The 20,279-nt window shown below is 41.6% G+C and overlaps 1 protein-coding gene across 1 annotated transcript in view; it reads right to left on the bottom strand.

Annotated features, from left to right (window-relative positions):
- CBLC (Cbl proto-oncogene C) overlaps positions 1-11,117 on the bottom strand; it is a 40,898-nt gene extending 29,781 nt beyond the window's left edge. The window contains exon 1 of the mRNA XM_056542867.1: positions 10,463-11,117. Coding sequence (XP_056398842.1) covers positions 10,463-10,749 — 287 coding nt within the window. The 5' untranslated portion in view covers positions 10,750-11,117. The remainder of the gene's footprint in view (positions 1-10,462) is intronic.
- Between the last annotated feature and the right edge of the window lie 9,162 nt (positions 11,118-20,279).

Raw genomic sequence — 20,279 nt, 5'->3', positions numbered from 1 at the left:
AAAATATAATAATAAACCGCCAATAGATTTGTTGCCTAGAGAATGATGGCGACTCTGCAGCATCTGTCATGTAGAGCAGAGTTTTCAGACCAATGTTCCTCCAGCTGTTGCAAAACTACAACTCCCAGCATGCCCGGACAGCATTTGGCTGTCCAGACATGCTGGGAGATGGAGTTTTGCAACAGCTGGAGGCACACCGGTTGGGGTATAGTAATGTATAATGTAACCTGCAGTTGCTGAAGAACATCTTTTTTAAAGAAAGAGCACTGAATATCAATCGGGCTGGCGAAGGTGACAGACTGCAACAAGAGGAAGAGATAAGCAGCGCCTATGTAACGCCGCTCATCTCTGTCCAATGAATGTAAAGTTTCTCCACATATTAACATACATCAATGCAAGGTCACTGCTCTTAGATCCTCAGAAGGTTTCAGACCGTTCACATTTTGTGGAGTCCCAAAAGAGTTAAAGGGGTACTCTGGTGGAAATCTTTTTTTTTTTTTTTTATGAATTGATGCCAGAAAGTTAAAGGAGTATTTCAGGGAAAAACTTTTTTATATATATCAACTGGCTCCAGAAAGTTAAACAGATTTGTAAATTACTTCTATTAAAAAATCTTAATCCTTTCAGTACTTATGAGCTTCTGAAGTTAAGGTTGTTCTTTTCTGTCTAAGTGCTCTCTGATGACACGTGTCTCGGGAACCGCCCAGTTTAGAAGCAAATCCTCATAGCAAACCTCTTCTAAACTGGGCGGTTCCCGAGACACGTGTCATCAGAGAGCACTTAGATAAAAAAGAACAACCTTAACTTCAGAAACTACTGAAAGGAAAGTACTGAAAGGATTAAGATTTTTTAATAGAAGTAATTTACAAATCTGTTTAACTTTTTGGAGCCAGTTGATATATAAAAAATTGTTTTTTCCTGGATAATCCCTTTAAACAGATTTGTAAATTACTTCTATTAAAAAATCTTTACCCTTCCAGTACTTTTTAGCAGCTGTATGCTACATAGGAAATTCATTTATTTTTGAATTTCTTTTTTGTCTTGTCCACAGTGCTCTCTGCTGACACCTCTGTCCGTGTCAGGAACTGTCCAGAGCAGCATAGGTTTCCTATGGGGATTCTCACCTGCTCTGGACAGTTCCTGATATGGGCATTAGGTGTCAGCAGAGAGCACTGTGGACAAGACAAAAAAATTCAAAAAGAAAAGAATTTCCTCTGTAGCATACAATTGTTCAAACGTACTGGAAGGGTAAAGATTTTGTAATAGAAGTAATTTACAAACCTGTTTAACTTTCTGGCACCAGTTGATTAAAAAAAAAATATGTTTTCCACCGGAGTACCCCTTTAAATCACAAATTCTTCTGTTTTATTGGAATTTGGACTCAAGTGTGAGTTTGCTCTCAAGTGACACTTAGTCATAGAGTATACATAGAAAGCTCTTCAAAACCTCTCCACAAAGTATGCAGAGCGCAGAAACACAAACACAATGCTCTTAATGTCTTTAGAAGCCACTAAAGTAAAAAAAAACAAAAAAAAAAAACAAAACTGTCTCTTTGTTGGGTGTTTTGGAGCAGATTACACCAATAACCCCAAAAATTCTGCTCTATATAATGTACACTGAACATTCACTGTATTAGGAACAGCTGGCACCTGCCATCCTGCGACCAATACCGTGACACCACATGGTGGCCACCCCCCGATCAGGTCGCAGATAACGTGTTGACCTTCCCTCTGCACTGCAGAAGACATTTTCCGGTTACGTCAGCAGCCGGTAGAGTTGGCTCCCATACACCATAGACGGTCATTGTCCAAACACACTAAGTTAATGGGTCTTACTAACTTTTTTATTTAACTTGTATAGAGATTTGTAATATTCCACATATGACCTGTACATGTAGCAAGCCTACATGCATAAACTTTTACTAACCTTGCCAAGCCAATGCATCAGTAGCCCGGCCTCCCCCATATGCCATCTAAAGTAGTGTACTGTGTTTCTCTTCAGCACAGTGCATCCTGTTCAGTGCACTTGCACCAGTGCTATGCCATGGCATAACAGAGAGGAATAGGTCTTGTGCTGTGATAGGACTGGCAACTAAGAGGGGAAGTAACTATGTGTGTACTACTGGCAAACAGCCAAGCTCTGGTCCTGCCACCTGAAATGGATATATTGAGAAATAGCTGAAGCTCTCAGGGGCTCAATAACAGCAGAAAGATCATTTTGCCACCATTCTGAGGGGTTCATCTAACAAAACCGGCTGGCAGCCAGCGGACCCTAAGCATCAGACGCACCTTGGGTATCCCTGATCAAGAGTTCACATTTGCTATATGCGACTGGAGGTGTTGCGCCTGTAGTGCAACCCAACCAGGTGAGTGATTTTCCACTTCACCTACCACTCGCTAAATTAACTTTAGTAACAGCACTTAAAGGGGTACTCCGCTGCTCAGTGTTTGGAATAAACTGTTCCGAATGCTGGAGCCGGCGCCGGGAGCTTTTTTTTTTTTTTTTTTTTAATCGACTGGTGGCAGGAAGTTAGACAGATTTGTAAATTACTTCTATTAAAAAATATTAACCCTTCCAGTACTTATTAGCTCCTGAATACTACAGAGGAAATTATTTTCTTTTTGGAACACAGTGCTCTCTGCTGACATCACGAGCACAGTGCTCTCTGCTGACATCTCTGTCCATTTTAGGAACTGTCCAGAGCGACATATGTTTTCTATGGGGATTTTCTCCTACTCTGGACAGTTCTTAAAATGGACAGAGGTGTCAGCAGAGAGCACTGTGGTCATGATGTAAGCAGAGAGCTCTGTGTTCCAAAAAGAAAATAATTTCCTCTGTAGTATTCAGCAGCTAATAAGTACTGGAAGGATAAAGATTTTTTAATAGAATTAATTTACAAATCTGTTTAACTTTCTGGCACCAGTTGATTAAAAAAAAAGTTTTCCTCGGGAGTACCCCTTTAAAGCGCCGATCTGTTTCCCCTTTTTTCTCTCTCCTTTTTTTTCTACCATCAGAGGCGTAGCTTGTAGCTTCTGGGCCCCGATGCAAATCCTGCAACAGGGCCCCATATGCCAATTGTATTACTGATCTCTAATGGAGCAGATGTTGTTTGGGGCCCCCTTATGTACCAGGGCCCCAGTGCGACTGCTACCTCTGCTACCCATTAAGATTATCAGAATTAGGGTTATTCCCTTAAAGGGGTACTCCGGGGGGGAAATAAAATTTAAATCAACTGGTGCTAGAAAATTATACAGATTTGGAAATTACTTCTATGCAAAAATCTTGATCCTTCCAGTACTTATCAGCTGCTGTATGCTCCAGAGGAAGTTGCGTAGTTCTTTCCAGTCTGACCACAGGGCTTTCCACTGACACCTCTGTCCATGTCAGGAATTGTCGAGAGCAGGAGAGGTTTGCTATGGGGATTTACTTCTTCTCTGGACAGTTCCTGACATGGACAGAGATGGCAGCAGACAACACTGTGGTCAGACTGGAAAGAACTACACAACTTCCTCTGTAGTATACAGCAGCTGATAAGTACTGGAAGTAATTTACAAATCTGTTTAACTTTCTTGCACCAGTTGATTTGAAATTGTTTTTTGTCCACTGGAGTACCCCTTTAAGAAAAAGGACGACTTAGGGGGTGACCTAATAACTATGTACAGGGGGCCGTACAGAGATCTCTCCCATGATCAATTTATACCCAGGACTGTATCTATAACAAGGGGGCATCCTCTACATCTGGGGGGGAAAGAAGGTTTCTACACCAGCACAGACGGGGGTTCTTTACTGTAAGAGCAGTGAGACTATAGTAGTGGGAATAATATCAATTTAATAAAATAGATCAAAAAGGGCCTGGATGTCTTTTCTGGAGAGTAATAGTAGGGGATTTATTCAGATGCCAGATTTGAAATCGAAAAGGAATTTCTTCCCTGCACTGGCTTTATGGATCAGTGCTTTCCAACCAGTGTGCCTCCAGCTGTTGCAAAACTACAACTCCCAGCATGCCCGGACAGCCAAAGGCTGTCCGGGCATGCAGGGAGTTGCAGTTTTGCAACAGCGTGAGGCATACTGGTTAGAAAACCCCTGGTATAATATTTTCCTCTTGTTACACTCATAATTTTAAGATCAGGTGCAGTGATCAAACACCACACCAAATCTCTCTTCATGGGAAGAGGATACGCCAATCTAATTATTGGCATACTGGTAAGGAAACGCTGGTTTAATATTTTCTCCTGGTTGCATTCAAGCACCAGCAGCTTATTTTAAGATCAGGTGCAGTGATCAAACACCACACCAAATCTATCTTTATGGGAAGAGGATACATGGGAATATAGGCAGCATTAGTGACGGCTTTGAATACGATATGAAGCCTGCCGCATCAGCTAAAACAGGTGAGCACAAGGCATACACAAGAACCTCTACATTATTCTGAGGGTTGTAGTTTTGCACCAGCTGGAGGCACATTGTTTGGAAAACACTGATCTAACGAGAGCCTTACAAACCTTGTTACTATGTTACTATTGTAATACGCAGCACAATGTATAAGGAAGTAAAATTGTTTCCCTTAGCCGGTATGTTTCCTTATTTTCTAAACTGTCTGCCTATCCTAAAGTCACCTATATATATGAAGGGCCCTATAATGGATACATCCTCATATACACTGTATTCGCAGTGACTAATTGTAGTAAATGTTGTTTACAATGTAAATAACGTACATTAACCCTATGTTTATTATAGGCAATAACAAGAGGCCATAAAATCTATTCACTCTATTTGCTCTATTTCAGGCTTTGAAGTCAACGGGGGAAAAAAGTGTTTAAAAAAAATTGGCAAAACCCCCATTGTTCTACGAATTGCATGGCTGGAAAAATTGCACATTATGCAAAACTTAAAGGGGTACTCTGGTGGAAAACATTTTATTTATTTTTTTAATCAACTGGTGCCAAAAAGTTAAACAGATTTGTAAATTACTTCTATTCAAAATTCTTAATCCTTCCAGTACTTATCAGCTGCTGTATACTACAGAGGATTTTTTATTTTTTTTTATTTCTTTTCTGCTCTCTGCTGACACCTCTGTCCGTGTTAGGAACTGTCCAGAGCAGGAGAAAATCCCCATAGCAAACATATGCTGCTCTGGAAAGTTCCTAAAATGGACAGAAGGTGTCAGCAGAGAGCACTGTGGTCAGACAGAAAGGAAATTCAAAAAGAAAATCATTTCCTCTCTAGTATTCAGCAGCTAATGAGTACTGGAAGGATTAAGATTTTGTAATAGAAGCAATTTACAAATCTGTTTAACTTTTTGGCATCAGTTGATTTAAAATAATAATAATAATGTTTTCCACCAGAGTACCCCTTTAACCACTGTGCAATGAACAGATAACTAGTATAGGTGTTGTGTGGTATATTATATTATATTGTGGTTTTATATATATATTTATATATATTTATATATATATATATATATATATATATATATATATATATATTAAATATTACAATATATTCATCGAATTTTTTTTTTTACATAGAATATCACTTTAAGAAGCACTCTTTTTTTCCCAGCTTATATAGTGCAGCAAAGGTCATCATTAGAGAATAATGTAGAGGTTCTTGTGTATTCCTTGTACTCACCTGTTTTAGCTGATGTGGCATGCATCAGATTCGTGCCATATTGGATGCAAATCCATCCCTGAAATGACTTGATAATGCTGCCATGAATCCGGTGGCTGTGCAGAGAGATTGGATGTGGCATTTGATCACTGCACCTGGTCTTATAATTAACTCTTCATACCAGTGTTTCCCAGCCAGGGTTCTTCCACCTGTTGCGAAACTACAACTCCCAGCATGTCCGGACAGCCAAAGGCTGTCCGGACAAGCTGGGAGTTGTAGTTTTTCAACAGCTGGAGGCACCCTTGTTGGAAAACACTGCATTAGACGTATACATGGGTTGATATTTGTTCACACTACGTGCAGTTTTGATGCATAACCTATTATCACAATTGAGATGTTTTACAAACGTGTGAAGTCTTTAGGCTGTGTTTGCAAGTAGAATTTTTACTGAATTTTACACAAGTTTTTCCTGTAACTTGCTGCGAGGTTTATGACATATATGTGATGTCCCAGTACAGGATATAGTCCCGTACAGCCCTGTCAGGTTGAGTCCCTCTGTGTCCTAGGGGCCCTTCTGCAGTGTTTCCCCCATAGCAATCTATATTATATATAGTGTTATGTGTGTTATGTATAAAAGACCTTTGAGTCACATGATGCGTTTGTTACCCAGAGAGCACCAGCTAACCAGCCTCAAGCCTACCTAGAGCCACATGTCAGTAAGTCAAGTCAACCATGTCTGCTCTCACTATCTACAGTCAAGCCAAGTCTATAGTCAAATCTATTATAGTCAGTGTTGCTGTCCTAAAGTCTGTCAAAGTCACTACAAGTCCCAGCAAGCTGCGAGGTCCCTCTGTGTTACTGGCCACCTCTCTGGGATCCTGGCCTAGCTGCAAAGACCATTTCCATCTGTCTACCTCAGTAAAAGCAACCGTTAAAGGGGTACTCCGGTGAAAACCTTTTTTCTTTTAAATCAACTGGTGCCAGAAAGTTAAACATATTTGTAAATTACTTCTATAAAAAAATCTTAATCCTTCCAGTACTTATTAGCTGCTGAATGCTACAGAGGAAATTCCTTTCTTTTTGGAACACTGATGACATCACGTGCACAGTGCTCGCTGCTGACATCTCTGTCCATTTTAGCAACCGTGCATAGCAGATGTATGCTAAGGGCAGCATGGTGGCTTAGTGGTTAGCACTGCTGCCTTGCAGTGCTGGGGCCTTGGGTTCAAATCCCACTAAGGACAACAATAAATAAATAAAGACTTATTATTATAATAACGTCAGCATAGAGCACTGTGCTCGTGATGTCATCAGAGAGCATTCCAAAAAGAAAATCATTTCCTCTGTAGTATTCAGCAGCTAATAAGTACAGGAAGGATTAAGATTTTTTAACAGAAGTAATATAAAAATCTGTTTAACTTTCCGGAGCCAGTTGATTTAAAAGAAAAAAGGTTTTCACCGGAGTACCCCTTTAACTCTAACCTGGTCTTAGACTATTATTGCCCGGCCTAACCTTGGGATAGCGGTACTATCGTTCAGGTGGTTACTGGGAAAACCACGCCCTGGCATCACAAACATGTAGGGGTTAACAATATCTGCCCCTGGGCTATAACATCTGCCCCATATACCTCACCTTCACACCTTGTGGCTCATATGTATATATATATATATATATATATATATATATATATATATAAATAATAATAAAAAAAAAAAAAAAAATATATATATATATATATATATATATATATATATATATATATATATCCTGATCCCGATAACAGCAGGAGCAGCACTATACTGATAGAGCTGGGAAAGGAGGGGTCTGTGAGTAAGCAGGAGGGATCTAACAGGTGATGATGTCATCCTGTAGTTCACAGAAAGTCAGCTGACCCAGGGTGAGAAAGGCGATCACATGACCAAGTTAGAGTAATTCCAGCTATGCTGAAATAAAGCAAATGGTGCTGTATGACTAGTGATGGCGAGCGTGCATGATATGGGCAAAAAAGAATCCGGAGTGCTTCTTTAATTGAATAGTGTGATGAAAGTATTCATATGTGCACAGAAACAGTGATACCTGTGTAGCAGAGAGGAGCGCGTCATTTTGCTCACCTCATCATGATATCACATTGAGTAACCTACTGTTTTGCATACTATTGCCGGCAACACAACTGAGATGTCATGGTGCACAAAAGACAAGGTCAGCTCTGCTACATCTGTAGTTTATCTCAGTGGAATCTTTCTGCTCCTTCTTTTACTTTAAAGGGGTGCTCCGGTGGAAAACTTTTTTTATTTTATTAATTAATGCCAGAAAGCTAAATAGATTTGTAAACTTAAATTTGTTACTTCTATTAGATTTCTTACTTCTATTAAAATGCTTAATCCTTTCAGTACTTATTAGGGGCTGTATACTACAGAGGAAATTCTTTCCTTTTGGGATTTCTCTTTTGTCATGACCACAGTTCTCTCTGCTGACATCTCTGCCTATTTTGGTTCCTGACTGTTCCTGGACAGAGGTGTCAGCAGAGAGCACTGTGGTTGTGACAGAAAAGAAATCCAAAAAGAAAAGAACTTCCTCTGTAGTATACAGCAGCTGATAAGTACTGGAAGAATTAAGATTTTGTAATAGAAGTAATTTACAAATCTGTTTAACTTTTTGCCATCAGTTGATAAAAAAAAATGTTTTCCACCAGAGTACCCCTTTAAAAGCAATATTGGACTGTGCTGAGTCAGCATTACATGTCCCGTATAGCTTAGGTATTCATAGTCTGACCAGATGGACTGACAACGTACCCTGAGGAGTGGAGCAGGGGGATGTCAGGGGACGTCAGGAGAGCGCAAGCCTGGACTCTGGCATGGACCCTAGAGTGGGCAAGGGGACAGTAACTAAACTGCCGCCTGTGTCAGCTTCAGCGCTACGATGCTCCTGCCGTCTGGGGACCTACTGCTACGGCCTAGCCATAGCATTAGGTCCCAGCCCCGGATCAGAGGAGCATCAAAGCAGCGGGCAGTATGGCTGGGTAACTGGGGGCAGTATGTGTGTGGGGGCAGTCTACCTACTTCTATATCTGGATGCATGGAGGAGAGAGGCCTACAACTATATGGGGGCACAGAGGGGGTCTACAGGAATATATAGATACAGTATAAGGCCCATAATTTTATGGCAGCACAGAGGGGGTCTATAGGTATATATGGGGACAGTAAAGGGGCCTATAACTATATGGGGGCACAGAGGGGGCCTATAACTACATATGGGGCCAACAACTATATATGGGGCTATTAAAGGGACCTACAACCATATATGGGGGCAGTATAGTGGCCTGCAACTGTATATGAGGCAGTATGGGGCCTACAACTATATATTGGGGAAATATGGTGGCCTACTACTATATATGGAGGCAGTATGGGGGCCTACTACAATATATGGAGACAGTATGGGGGCCTACTACTATATATGGAGACAGTATGGGGGCCTACTACTATATATGGAGACAGTATGGGGGCCTACTACTATATATGGAGGCAGTATGGGGGCCTACTACAATATATGGAGACAGTATGGGGACCTACTACTATATATGGAGACAGTATGGGGGCCTACTACTATATATGGAGACAGTATGGGGGCCTACTACTATATATGGAGACAGTATGGGGGCCTACTACTATATATGGAGACAATATGGGGGCCTACTACTATATATGGAGACAGTATGGGGGCCTACTACTATATATGGAGACAATATGGGGGCCTACTACTATATATGGAGACAGTATGGGGGCCTACTACTATATATGGAGACAGTATGGGGGCCTACTACTATATATGGAGACAGTATGGGGGCCTACTACTATATATATGGGGCAGTATAGGGGCCTACAACTATATATTGGGGAAATATGGGGGCCTACTGAAAACACTTAGTAAAACTTACTTTCATAATAGATGTCACTTAAACCATGGTGACACCTCCCAACACAGAAGATAGCGTGTGCAACAATGTAAAACTATAGCGTGACGGTATGTGAACAATGAATAAAACAATCTACAATGACTTCCTAGACCAGTGTTTCCCAACCAAGGTGGCTCCAGCTGTTGCAAAACTACAACTCCCAGCATGCCCGGACAGCCAAAGGCTGTCCGGGCATGCTTGGGAGTTGTAGTTTTGCAACAGCTGGAGCCACCCTGGTTGGAAAAAAAAAAAAAAAAAACTGGTCTTGATAGTTTATACTGTATATTTATTTTTTCTTATTTTGTATCTGCAACATTATCCCGAGGCTATGTTTACATCTGCATCTGTCACAAAATAAAAATTGAATAAACTAAATAAATAATAAATATATATATATATATATATATATATATATATATATACGGTATATATATATATATATATATATATATATATATATATATATATATATATGATTTGGCATAAATCCCAGTCAGTTTCTGAGACTTCGTAACTGGAGCCAGAACTGATTTTAGGGTATGCTACCTGAGGAGGTGGTGTGATGAGCTGCTTTGCATATTCCTTTACCCAGAAAGCCCACGGAGTGCCAACGGCCTTTTTTGAATATCCGTTCTACACCGGAAGCTGTGCTCCTCTGCAAGGAGAATACTTACCCCATATATATATATATATATATATATATATATATATGTATATAAAATCATTTTTTTTTCTGTACGGTCAAATCCAATCAATCGGGTTCATTGGTGTGCTCCGTTTTTTGGGTTCTTTTGGCACACACGTAGCCTAACTTAGTAACCATAAGGTACATATGCTGCAGACCCTAATATATGACAAACATGACGAATACAGCTCTGCTAGCACGCCGTTGCACTTACCTGGCTGCCACCCCTTGCCTGTTGACCATGTCGGAGCACTGCGTCGTCTTGCCGAGCAGACTGTGCACCGTCACCTGCAGGTACTGGTTGTGACTCAGGTCAGAGGTCTTGTCTAGAATTTGTCGCAAATGCTCCTTGGTATCCCGAGTAATGTCCGGAAGGTAAGGGTGGCTCCTCTGCAATTGGGGGATCCCGCTGAGCTTCGACAGTCCGTCCAGCTTCTGTATGAGCCTCTCCACCGTCTTCTTGTCCAGACTGGCATTGTGCCCTCCATGTAAGGCATGCATGGGTATAGAGGGTGCAGAAGAATGGGGACCAGGTTCAGAACAAGTCGGAGAAGAAGCTCAAAGATGAAGAAGACTTATAGATAAAGAAGAGAGAACGAGGAAGGGAGTGCATAGGACTGCGAGGAGTCTTGAGACGATGAAGATCTTAATACTCTCAAAGTTGTTAAGACAAGGGAGGAGGAAGTGAAGGAACGAAAGGAACCAGCAGCAGAAGTTTGGGTTGAATTACAGTAAAGTGAAAATAGATCCCAATGAGGATGAGTAAGAATGAAACCAAGACTAGAGTCTGCGTATAGTCCAGGGTCTGATCTAAGGTTCTCTAGTCAGTGACCTGAGTGCAGAGAGTGACAGCTCCACGGTGCAGTATCTCTTCCTGTTTGTGTCAGGGCGTCACACCCACTACACGTGAGCCCAGGTGCTGCTCTGCTATGGGTGGCACACAATGATACTGTATCACACATGACCAATGCAGGAAGAACTTAACTTGCTTTCACTCCACAAATATAGGACATTGCGGTTTCATGCGGTGACACAAATCACTGTTGTCAATACCAATTATTATGGTTTGAAACCCTACGGTAGTGAGTGACACCTAACATTCCAGGATGTCTCGGGTGGCAATATGTTGGCCGATAAACTCTGAGCTTCAAGAAACATAGAATGTGTCGGCAGATAAGAACCATTTGGCCCATCTAGTCTGCCCAATGGTCTTATCTTATGTGAAAGCCTTATGCCTATCCCTATCTTATATGAAGGATAGCCTTATGCCTATCCCATGCATGCTTAAAGGGGTACTCCATTCCTAGACATCTTATCCTCTACCCAATGGATAAGGGATAAGATGCCTGATCGCGATGGTCCTGCCACGGGGGACCCCTGCCATCTCGGCTGTGGCACCCCAGACATCCGGTGGACGGAGCAAACTTTGCTCTGTGCTGGATGACTGACGATGCGGGTGGAGGCTCTTGACGTCACAGCCACGCCCCGCTTGTGACATTACGGCCATGCCCCCTCAATGTAAGTCTATGGGGGGGGGGGGGGGAGCGTGACAGCTGTCACGCCCCCTCTCATGGACCTACATTGAGGGGGCATGGCCGTGACATCCTGAGCGGGCCGTGACGTCATGAGCCTCCGGGGCTGCACCCGACACTCTAAACAAACGCCAGGTGCAGCAGGGAGATCGTAGGGGTCCCCAGCGGCGGGACCCCCTCAATCAGACATCGTATCCCCTATCCTTTGGGTAGGGGATAAGATGTCTAGGGGTGGAGTACCCCTTTAAACTCCTTCACTTTATTTGCAGCTACCACTTCTACAGGAAAGCTATTCAAATATGACCATGAGATTGCTGTAAGTAAATCCCTCCCCACCATGTGAACCTGCCCAGCCAGACAGATAAGTGACGCCAAAGTAGTCTGGTAGCTGCTTATCTCTTGCACTAATGCTATAGACATGCAAAAGCAGCACCAGTTGTGTGTGTGGTGTCCCAGCACCAAATGCTGTGGGCTGCAGATCTCCTCGGGCATGCCTGCTGCTCCTGTGTTAAGCACACGGTTATATTGTTTACTATGTTCATGCACTTTATTATATTTACTGTCTTCACTGTATTTTTGTATTATGTGTGTACTGTACCTTTAAAAAGGAGATGCAGAGTAATCAGGTGAACCCTGTTTCCCAATGGGAACCCCCAAATTGTTGTGTATGTGTAGTGTAGGGGAGGAGGAGTTGCCCCAGTTCAGCCTAGAACGGAGTCTATGTGCAGTGCAGTGTGGAAAGGAGTTAGAAGAATTGTATGGTGATCCAGAGGGAAGCCTAAAGGGAAGCTCTTAATCATGTCAGCCCTGCCATTCTACAAGTTTTCCCTGTCCAGGAGTTGGCGAGTCATACCCTGGCGGTGTCAGTGAAATTGGACCTTAGTCACATGGGATATTTCTTAATCTACAAGTCTCAAGTCTATATAATAAGTGGTTGAAAAGCACCATAAGTCGCAGCAAGGCAACAGGGCTCCCAAGGGTTACACTGCATCCTTTCCACTCTGCTCAATACTGCGTGTATTGTACCATCTACACCAGCCTCTGTAAAAGACAGTTATCCATGACCGGGTGTCGGTGTATCCTAGTCTCTCCCATATAAGCCCTGGGAGGAGCTAACTAGCTCTCTTGATTTCCAGTTAAGTATTTGCTAAGGTCAGTGCAGTCAAGTCCTAAGAGTGTGTCTGGAGTCCAGAGGAGGCCTCAAGTCAACCACACAGCCACAAGTCTACAAGTCCACAACCCCCAGGTCCCAGTCAGTGCCTGGTAAGCACCAAAGGTGGTATAGTCAGTCTCAGTCAAGTCAGTCAAAGTCAACCTGTCTTCAGTCAGCATAGCCTTCATCAAAGTTTTCCCAGTCCACTGCAAGTCCCAGCAAGCCCCAAGGTCTCTGAAGTCACTGGTCACCTCCTGGCTAAGCTGTATAGACTATTCCACCTGTCTATCTCAGTAAAGCTACCGTTGTTCCGTAACTTGGCGTCGGAGTTATTATTGCCCCATGCCTAGCCCAGGATCCAGTGGTATACCTTCGGGTGGTATTGAAGATAAACCACGCCCTGGCATTACGAACACAAGGGGTTAATGCCATCTGCCTCTAGGGCCATTCCATCTTCCCTCATCACACCTTCTACCACATTTGTTTTTACACCACTGCACTTTAGCGCAGGGAGGGACCGGCTCCAAGTTGTCGATTCACCGCTTAGGGTGTATGGGCAAGTGGGCAGGGAAAATGTTTTTAGAGTTAGTTTAGGGCTCACTTTCCCTGTCCCCCAGTCGGTCATGACATGCACCTATTAGATGATGTAGGTTCTGGTGATGTAGGTTCACACGCAAAGGGCACGCGCAGTGGCATAGTTGTGCATAGGGTGCGATCACAACTGGACCACTACTCAGAAGGGGCACATACTCCCCATTGCCACAATGTGCAGTATGGATGCTTGATGATGTCATCAGGTGAAATCATACTGTATAGAGGTTTCTATTGTACTAGGAGATAAGCAGTACTAATGCATCCAGTAGTAGCTGATTTTGTATTTTATCTTTTGCTGCTTTCCTAAAGTTCTCCACCCTACTAAATGAGATTTCTACTCTTGGCCTATTTTATTGTATACATCTGAATAATTTATCATACGGAAAAAGAGGGGTATCCAACATGTTGGATGCAGTAAAAGGTCTACTTTTATTGTATCAAAACACTAGCACATTTGTGGAGCCCAATCTGACATGTTTCAGATTGATTGCTCCCTTAATCATGGCATATATAATAGCATGGCATATCTGTATAATTTATTAAATATCCCCTCCGTGGTTATGTTCTCACATACATCATTTTATAACTGTATGGAAAGGTGGACCTGTAGACAGCTATTGTTGCCCCTCATCAGGGAGCTGTTTGGCTTGGTCTTTGTTATGGGGCTGAGCTGGTGAGGAGAGCACCCAAAGTTGTCTGGAGACTCAGGGTCTATTCACACGGCAGAATTTATGCTTGTGGAGTTCCGCCTCAAATGAAAGCCCAATAGACTTCTATGGGATTTCGCACTCCCATTCACACTTCTGAATTTCCGCTTGCAGAATTCCGCTATCCCATAGAAGTCTATGCGCTTTAATTTTAGGAAGAATTCTGCCACGTGAATAGACCCTTATAGGCCATTCTATGAGGAAAAAGGGTATGAAAATAATTCTCTACCAGGAGGAGCTTATTTCCTAGTAGGGTGGACAGCTCTATGGCCAAAATGGGAAGTTTCAGGGATCCCCCATTTGCCAAAATTATGGTATCAGTCCCCTGTGTCTTTGATGTGATGTAAGGGAAAGAAAGAAGCAATAATATTGTATAATCAGTATAAAAATAAAAACCGGTTAAGAAACCTAGAAATTCTGCATTTTTATGTGAAAAGGGCACTTTCTGCAACCCGCTCATGTTGCCTGAAGGCTGTTCAAGCCGATTGAAGTTGTGGCATGCCAACGGCTCCCACCTGATACCTGCATAGGATTAAAAATAGAGCTAAAAGAGTTTGTTTCCTCTTAAAAGATAATATTTTTTAGTTATATATTTATAATTCTTTTATTCCACAGTGCTATACAGAGCTTGTCATCACTTGCATTTGTGGTGGCCCAGTATGGGAGTTGTTACCCTGTGCTCCTGCTGTCCTGTCAGGCAGCCTCCTTCAGTGTCCCCAAGGCCCCCTGCACTTGTTTCCCCATTGTAAATATGTTTTACCATGTAAAGTGTTATAAAATGTAATGTTGCTTTAAGAGTTATTCCATGTGATATGTCATGTGATTGTTACCCAGGAGGTACCAGTGACCAGGTGATCCCTATGGGTGACCTATGGGCTCCCTGCTAGTCTCCCCCATATAACCCCTGGGTGGATCTTCTCTCTCTCTCTTTGAGCTCTGCTCTTCTGCTAAGCTGAGGTCCAGTGCAGTCTTGTCTAGTGTGTGTGTCCAGAGTGTTGGAGACTTCAAAGTCCAGTCCTGCAGCCGCCATCAAGTCAAGTAAGATAAAGTCACAGCTTTATGAGTCAAGTCCAGTCAGTCCCTGTCATCTGTCAAGTCAGCGTGGTCTGCATTCAATTGTCCAGTCCTACTACAAGTCCCAGCAAGCCCTTAAGGTCTCTGCTTCACTGGTAACCTCATTGGGCCCTGGCTGAACTGTATAGACTTTACCAACTGTCTACCCTCAGTAAGGCTACCAATGTCTGTAACTTGGCATCAGAGTCTTTATTGCCCCTGTGCCCAGCCCATGATCCAGCGGTATACCTTCAGTTTTATTTTTTTGCTAAACCACACCCTGGCATCACGAATACAAGGGGTTAATGCCATCTGCCCCTAGAGTAACAACATCTGCCCTGCATCACACACCCAGCCACCACACATTCGTCTCCAGGTTGACATTGCTTTGTATAATAGGGCAAGTGACATTCGTTTGTCAGCTGATCTGGTTGTTATGTTATGGATCTATAGGGACAGAACACTGATCCAGGGATGGATTCTAATGCCATATTTGGATTTGTAAAGTAATTCCCCCCCCCTGGTTATGGAGCAATTGGCATCAGCCATAAGGGGGTTTTTCCTTCCTCTGGATTAACTCATTTTGGGCAAAATTGAGGAGATTTATCAAATCCTGTGCTAAGGAAAAGTCGACCAGTTGCCCATAGCAACCAATCAGATTGCTTCTTTCATTTTTCACAGGCCTGTTCAAAAATGAAAGAAATAATGTGATTGGTTGCTATGGGCAACTTGTCGACTTTTCCTCTGCACAAGTATTGATGAATCTCCTCCAATAGGTATATGCATTAAAGGGGTACTCCACTGGGGAGAAAAAAAAAAAAAAAAAAAAAAAAATATATATATATATATATATATATATATATATATATATATATATATTTATATAATTTTTTTTTTTTTTTAAATCAACTGGTGCCAGAAAGGTAAACAGATTTGTAAAATCATTTCAATTTAAAAATCTTAATCCTTCCAGTACTTATCAGCTGCTGTATACTACAGAAGAAATTATTTTCTTTTCTTTTAAATTGTCTGACCACAGTGCTCTCTGCTGACACCACTGCCCATGTCAGGAACTGTCCAGAGCAAGATAGGTTTGCTATGGGGATTTACTCCTACTCTGGACAGTTCCTGAAATGGACAGAGGTGTCAGCAGAGAGCACTTGTGGTCAGACAGAAAGGAAATTCAAAAAGAAAAGAACTTCCTCTGGAGCATACAGCAGCTGATAAGTACTGAAAGGGTTAAGATTTTTAAATTAGAAGTCATTTACAAATCTGTTTAACTTTCTGGCACCAAATGTTTAAAAAAAATGTTTTCAGTGGGGTACCCCTTTAAAAAATTTTCTAAAGAAACACACTTTTATTAACCTATGATTGCTTGTGTACATACATAAATGTGTGTTTCTTTTATTCTGTCGTACCATGCCAGAAGAAGAACCCAAAGCATTCTTTCTGTTAGCCAATAAAAGGTACCATATCATTACGCCAAGACTGCAATATTTTTTCTCTGAGAGCAATAATATTTTTTCACCCTTTTCTTTCTCCAATCGATGCAGACAGACCAGGCCACCTTCCATAGTCCAGTTCTGATGGTCATGCTCCCATTATCATAAACACCAGTACACCTGATGAAGGGGCTCCTATGCCCAGAAACCCGTAGTGCTTTGTTCTACAATAAAAAGATCATTGTGATATTATCACTGCCTGATAAGTGAATTGTGCCACATAGCCTGTTTTTTTTTCCCTTAAAGGGGTACTCCGGTGGAAAACATTATTATTTTTAAATCAACTGGTGCCAGAAAGTTAAACAGATTTGTAAATGGCTTCTGTTAAATTACTTTCCAGTACTTTTTTTAGCAGCTGTATGCTACAGAGGAAATTCTTTTTTTTTTTTTTTTTTCTTGTCCACAGTGCTCTCTGCTGACACCTGATGCCCATATCAGGAACTGTCCAGAGCAGGAGAAAATCCTCATAGCAAACCTATGCTGCTCTGGACAGTTCCTGACACGGACAGAGGTGTCAGCAGAGAACACTGTGGACAAGAAAAAAAAGAAATTCAAAAAGCAAAGAATTTCCTCTGTTGCATACAGCTACTAACAAGTACTGGAAGGATACAGATTTTTTTAATAGAAGGCATTTACAAATCTGTTTAACTTTCTGGCACCAGTTCATTTTTAAATACCCCTTTAACTGGACAACATTGTTGGAACTTTTGGCAGTGGACAGGGGTCAACATGGACTGGTTTGTATCTACACAGCACTATACACAGCAAGTTGTGATGCCCCGTGTGATCTGACTCCTTTCCATCATTGTCAGCAGGAATAAAAAAAAACAGAGCAGGAAGCGCTCCCTAGTGTGATACCGTAAGATGTACAGGTGACGCAGCATGTGAATGTGCACTTACCAAGTCGGGTTGTACTGCGTCCAAGTACAACCATGGATAAGAGTGCATACAGTGTAGAGTTCCAGCAGCCGCTCCACCTTTCACAGATACAGATCCAAACCAATTTCCTCCAAAATAGGCAGAGTCAAAGAGGCGCTTGAAACCGAGGTGAGAGTAAAACTTCTACTTTATTCCGATAATGCAACGCGTTTCGCGGGGGTTCCGCTTCATCAGGCAAGCCTGATGAAGCGGAACCCCCGCGAAACGCGTTGCATTATGGGAATAAAGTAGAAGTTTTACTCTCACCTCGGTTTCAAGCGCCTCTTTGACTCTGCCTATTTTGGAGGAAATTGGTTTGGATCTGTATCCTTGTCAGCAGGAACTCTTTCAGCAACTTCAATTTCCTTCAGTGAGATCAGAGCAGACAGGCCGGCCTTTATTTCCCATACACATCATTGAGCCTCAGGCACCCATACCTCTGTCACAGGTACATAGTGGGGAAACCCCAAAAGATCTGCTTTTTCCGTACACTTGCCTATTTTTACTGTTTGACTGTTCACTTACTGGCCAATATATCAATATATTCCACCGCTTGACAGGCGCCATTGTCGTGAGATAATAAATGTTATTCATGGCACCTGTCAGGTTTTTTTTTTTAAATAGTTTTAAAAATGTTTAAAATCATATTTTCCATTTTATTTTTAAGCAAACATGAACACCTCACGAGTCCTGCTATTTTCTTATACATGTCATTATACTTATCAACAAGAAAGCTGACTTCTCACTCTCCATCTAATACATCTATAGAAATGTCAGTGATAATCTTCTACACCCCCCCTCCACCACCACCCCCCCCCCCCCAGAACTAAAGACATGACATCACACCCCTGCCCTTTGTGACATCACGCCCCTTCCATTCATGTCTATGGGAGGGGGCATGAATGGAGGGGGCATTTCACGAGGACCCCCGCGATCAGACATCTTATCCCCTATCTTTTGGATAGGGGATAAGATGTCTATGGGCGGAGTACCCCTTTAATATTATGGCTGATTATTGTACACAACATTAAAGGGGTTATCCAGGAAAAAACTTTAATATATATATATATATATATATATATATATATATATATATATATATATATCAACTGGCTCCAGAAAGTTAAACAGATTTGTAAATTAATTCTATTAAAAAAATCTTAATTCTTTCAGTACTTATGAGCTTCTGAAGTTATGGTTGTTCTTTTCTGTCTAAGTGCTCTCTGATAATACGTGTCTCGGGAACCGCCCAGTTTAGAAGAGGTTTGCTATGGGGATTTGCTTCTAAACTGGGCGGTTCCTGAGAAACATGTCATCAGAGAGCACTTAGACAGAAAAGAACAGCTCAACTTCGGCAGCTCATAAGTGCTGAAAGGATTAAGATTTTTAATAGAAGTAATTTACAAATCTGTTTAACTTTCTGGAGCCAGTTGATATATATATATAAAAAGTTTTTTTTCCTGAATAACCCCTTTAAACAGATTTGTAAATTACTTCTATTAATAAATCTTAATCCTTTCAGCACTTATGAGCTGCCGAAGTTGAGTTGTTCTTTTCTGTCTAAGTGCTCTCTGATGACACCGGTCTCGGGAAACGCCCCCCATTTAGAAGCAAATTCCCATAGCAAACCTCTTCTACTCTGTGCAGTTCTCGAGACAAGCAGAGATGTCAGCAGAGAGCACTGTTGCCAGACAGAAAAGAACAACTCAACTTCAGCAGGTGATAATTATTGAAAGGATTAAGATTTTTTAATAGAAGTAATATACAAATCTGTTTAACTTTCTGGATCCAGTTGATATAAAAAAAAAAAGTTTTTTCCTGGATAACCCCATTAATGCCTATTTTTTGGAAAGCCTCTATGCCTATCCTATACCAGGATAAGTACAATCTGGAGTATTCCAGCTCTGAGCTGTTATGTTTGCTATGTCAATAGGTGACATTTTCTCTCCTAAAGTGTCAGTGACTTCTAATTACTAACTTTTTCAGAACTTGATCCTCTAGTGCAGTAGAAGGTCACCATTGTGGAGCACTGCTGATCCGACCGGGAGAACTGGTTCAACCACACTTCAGGAAATTGCTTTATACATCAATGATTTAAAGATCCCGAATACCAACAAAATTAAAAACAGTTAAAGGGGTCATCCAGGAAAAAACTTTTTTTTATATATCAACTGGCTCCAGAAAGTTAAACAGATTTGTAAATTGCTTCTATTAAAAAATCTTAATCCTTTCAGTACTTATGAGCTTCTGAAGTTAAGGTTGTTCTTTTCTGTCTAAGTGCTCTCTGATGACACACATCTCGAGAAACACCCAGTTCAGAAGAGGTTTGCTATGGGGATTTGCTTCTAAACTGTGCGTTTCCCGAGACACGTGTCATCAGAGAGCACTTAGACAGAAAAGAACAACATTAACTTCAGAAGCTCATAAGTACTGAAAGGATTAAGATTTTTTTAATAGAAGTAATTTACAAATCTGTTTAACTTTCTGGAGCCAGTTGATATAAAAAAGTTTTTTCCTGGATAACCCCTTTAATCTTTAAGTAAAGCCTGGTTCATGTCATATAACCTTGAAT

The sequence above is a fragment of the Hyla sarda genome, chromosome 10 (assembly GCF_029499605.1).
Source record: "Hyla sarda isolate aHylSar1 chromosome 10, aHylSar1.hap1, whole genome shotgun sequence".
Taxonomy (NCBI): Eukaryota; Metazoa; Chordata; class Amphibia; order Anura; family Hylidae; genus Hyla; species Hyla sarda.
Note: the sequence above shows the minus strand (reverse complement) of the source record. Positions and strands in the feature narration are given on the sequence as shown.